Source organism: Chenopodium quinoa, unplaced genomic scaffold, assembly GCF_001683475.1.
Source record: "Chenopodium quinoa cultivar QQ74 unplaced genomic scaffold, ASM168347v1, whole genome shotgun sequence".
Lineage (NCBI taxonomy): Eukaryota > Viridiplantae > Streptophyta > Magnoliopsida > Caryophyllales > Amaranthaceae > Chenopodium > Chenopodium quinoa.
This window is the reverse complement of record NW_018742577.1, coordinates 3483800-3487193: the sequence shown is the minus strand read 5'-3', so window position 1 is coordinate 3487193 and position 3394 is coordinate 3483800. Positions and strand designations below refer to the sequence as shown.

At 33.6% G+C, this 3394-nt stretch overlaps 1 protein-coding gene across 1 annotated transcript; it reads left to right on the top strand.

The window, feature by feature from the left end:
• The first annotated feature begins 366 nt into the window (after positions 1 to 366).
• Positions 367 to 2220, top strand: LOC110721008 (uncharacterized protein At4g26485-like). Its single transcript, XM_021900133.1, has 3 exons — positions 367 to 891; positions 1004 to 1196; positions 1751 to 2220. Exons 1-3 carry the CDS (start codon positions 405 to 407, stop codon positions 2022 to 2024), a joined length of 954 nt encoding a protein of 317 aa, XP_021755825.1. The 5' UTR covers positions 367 to 404; the 3' UTR covers positions 2025 to 2220.
• The last annotated feature ends 1174 nt before the right edge of the window (positions 2221 to 3394 follow it).

Genomic DNA, 3394 nt, shown 5'->3' with positions numbered 1-3394 from the left:
TATGTAAAATGTAATACACGAAGTTAGCTACTCGTAATAGGGAATTCCGTACCTATTAAACTACTCGTTATACTTTACATGGAATGTCTTGAACTCTTGAAGCTTTCCTTAGCTTGAAGTTTGATAGTAGCAACCCATTATTGTTCACTTTATAACTATTCAATAAAAAAATTCTCTTAATTAATCAAATGGAATATTGATTGGGTAATTAGGTGCCAATCAAAATTCAGGTGAAGTCAACGAAGTCGTCAACTTACTATTAATGCAGATAATTTAATAATATAATCCGATTTACTATTTCCAATCGATAGATTAAGCTCTTTTAATTATTATAAGTATACACTCTATATATGAAAGTTCATAATATTGATTTTAGTCATACAGTATTATAGCTAGTCCAAAAAATGGGTCAAATATCTTCCAACTTATGGAGTTGGATTTGCCCAAAATCAAGAAATGAAACACAAAGAAAAGATCTTCTGTCCAATAATCACCAAACTTATTATGTTGATCAGAATAATCAGCTAGAAAGCCACTACTACATCAACATATCCGATCATTTTCAGCCGGTTTCCGAATCAAGAGCTGGTATTCCATGGAATAATGATGATGACGACTACAACTTAGATTCATCACCAGCACCCCACGTTGTGTTCGATTTGATCAGTGAAAGTAACGAAGAATCTGTCGTAGATTATGTTTATGATCAAGTTATAGCGGAAATTGTACAGAAAGTGTTGAGTAAAATAGGTGTTGGTAAAATAGGGCCGTACACTAGTGATCAATGGGTGTTACTTGTTGGTGAAGGCGACTTCTCTTTCTCGGCGAGTTTGGCTGTTGCTTTTGGTACATCGGCTTCTAATATTATTGCAACTTCTCTCAACCATGAAGGTAACGCGATGTTTTTTTTGAGCTTGTAATTGTTTATGCGATGTTATAAGATCAAGTTTGTAACTAGATTGAAAAATAAAATGTGTATCTTTGTAACAATATAATGTTGCAGACTTTTTAACCAAAAACTACCGCAAGTTCCCCAACAATAAGGCGGAGTTGGAGACTAGAGGTAGTGTGGTCCTTCATGGTGTCGATGCCACGAAAATGGTGAATCATCCCTTCGTCGGTAGCATGATGTTCGATCGTGTGATTTTCAATTTTCCTCATGCTGGGAAATTTGGTAAAGGTGATTATGAATTACGGTAAGAATAAGCTTTTTCTTTATCATATTCTATCCGTACCATAAAGTTATTTGAAGATAGATAAAGCAATGCTTGTGGGTTCCTTTGATTTTGATTTTGTTTTTGTTTTGTTTTGTTTTATTTTTTTTAAGAGTGTAATACCAAAAAAATAAGGACCTCCCGAAATGGGTCAACTTGGATACTAAAATCAATTTTGTTATTTCAACAAAAATAAAGTAAAGAATTATTATGTAGTTTGAAGAAATTAAAAGTTTAATAATAATACACTTGTGTAAGACCGTTTTACCATCATAAATCATAAGACCACTTTCGTGAGTTGTTGCAAACTTGCAACCCTATAATATTTGTTCTCAATATCTCCTTATGGATTAACCACTGAAAAGGTGGTCTTTGTGATAGTAGTGTTTCCAATAAATAAAATTGCAAACAAAAAAGTAGTAAAAATGTTACTGAGTATGAATATGAAATGTTACTCGTAATATTATTTTCTTTCTAAGGGGATTAGTCTAAAAGCATCTCAATGTGCATCTTAGAACTTTTTGAATGCTTTGCAGCATGCATCAAAAGCTGATAAGTGGTTTCTTACAAAACGCGAAGAAGATGATCGGAGAAGATGGTGAAATACACATCACTTCGAAATCTAGTAGATTTTATCGTCGATGGGATATACCAAAACTAGGAAGTGATCAAGGGTTATATCTAATTCAAGCAGTCAAGTTTAAACGTCTCGAGTATCCTGGATATAAGACCAAGTATGGGTTTAGAGGAGATGGGAACTTCCATTGCAATCCTAGTAAAACCTACAAATTTGGATTGTCCTCTAAATAAAAGGTGGATCCAAGTTGAAATTGCTTGTTGATGTTGTTATTATTGTTTTTGCTTGCCTAACTTATTGCAAATCTAACATTGATCTTAAATTAAGCTTGTGTTGAATGTATATTATGGTCTATTTGGATTAAAAACTTTTACAGTGGCTACAGATTTAGTGTACATGTAGCCATTGTAAAAGTACGTTATCTGTTTATATATAGTGTAAATCTCTTCTTGTACACAGTACACCACCGATATGTGGAGTATGGACTAGTAATCAAGCACAAAACTTAAGCTAGGTACGGAGTAACTTGCATATTAGAAAATACTCCGTAAAACATAATTATTTACTGTAAATGTGTCTTGAATTCTTTGATGGTAAACTTTCATGATCGCATCTTGATGACAACATACACACTGATTCGTAAATTGTACACGTTAATGAGTTATTTTTACAAATATTACTGGATTAATATGTAACATTTCATCTCTACAGTCTACATTCTAATATCTAATGGTAATAAGGGAAGCATAACTAAGATTTGACGACCCAAAATCAATCAATTTTATTGTGTCCAAACTAAACTCAGTTTAAACTTGACCCGGATTCTCTTGAGCCGAAAAGGCTTGACCCAAAATTGACCTATTCCAAATCCAATATGTACCCGAACAAACCAGACTTTGACCCGAATTTGAGTGGACCTAACCTAATTTGATTGACGGGTAAAATGACTCGTCATAACCAAACCTATATTTGAGTGATATCAGTGTGAAGAGTGAATAATGAGTATGATTGTTTTTTTTTTTTTTTTTTTTTGACAGAGTATGATTCTAGTTAAAACACATTTTCAATTAAAAGGGAAAGTGATGTTAAATAAAACTTTTATTCAAGTGATGCAAATAATTGAATATGTAGGAAGTATAAAAGTTGGTCATCGAACCGAAACACATCTTCAAGTGACAAACTCCAAGAGGGCGCTGATACAAAACTCAGATGAGATTTCAGAAGATTCTAAAATAGAGTGCATGAGTAGTATAGCTAAATTAATACTCCATATTAGAAACATTAACAGCTAGAGACCTAGAGTATATAGTACGGAGTATCATCATAAAAAAGCTAGATTACATAAAACAGCTAAGAGTACATGCTCATAATATCTCTAGTATTTAAACAAACCACCAAGGGCACTGCATTCTCTGCATTACTAGTCGGGTTAAGGTGGAAGCTAAACGCAATCCATCTCAAACAGTCTCTTGGACAGTAGATTTTTCAGAGGGCCACTAGGCTGGAACATTACACACTTTTGATTCGCTTTGAAGAGCTCCAATTCTCTAACCCATGCTTGGTTCCTACTGAAATGCGGATTCCATTGGATCTTGGAAAGGAC

What these genes read in the sequence shown, in the direction of transcription:
- LOC110721008 (XM_021900133.1), top strand. Translation starts at nt 405, where the DNA reads ATGGGTCAAATATCTTCCAACTTATGGAGTTGGATTTGCCCAAAATCA. An exon ending in AACTTCTCTCAACCATGAAG is followed by an intron (nt 892 to 1,003) that starts GTAACGCGATGT and finishes ATAATGTTGCAG; the next exon opens with ACTTTTTAACCAAAAACTAC. An exon ending in AAAGGTGATTATGAATTACG is followed by an intron (nt 1,197 to 1,750) that starts GTAAGAATAAGC and finishes AATGCTTTGCAG; the next exon opens with CATGCATCAAAAGCTGATAA.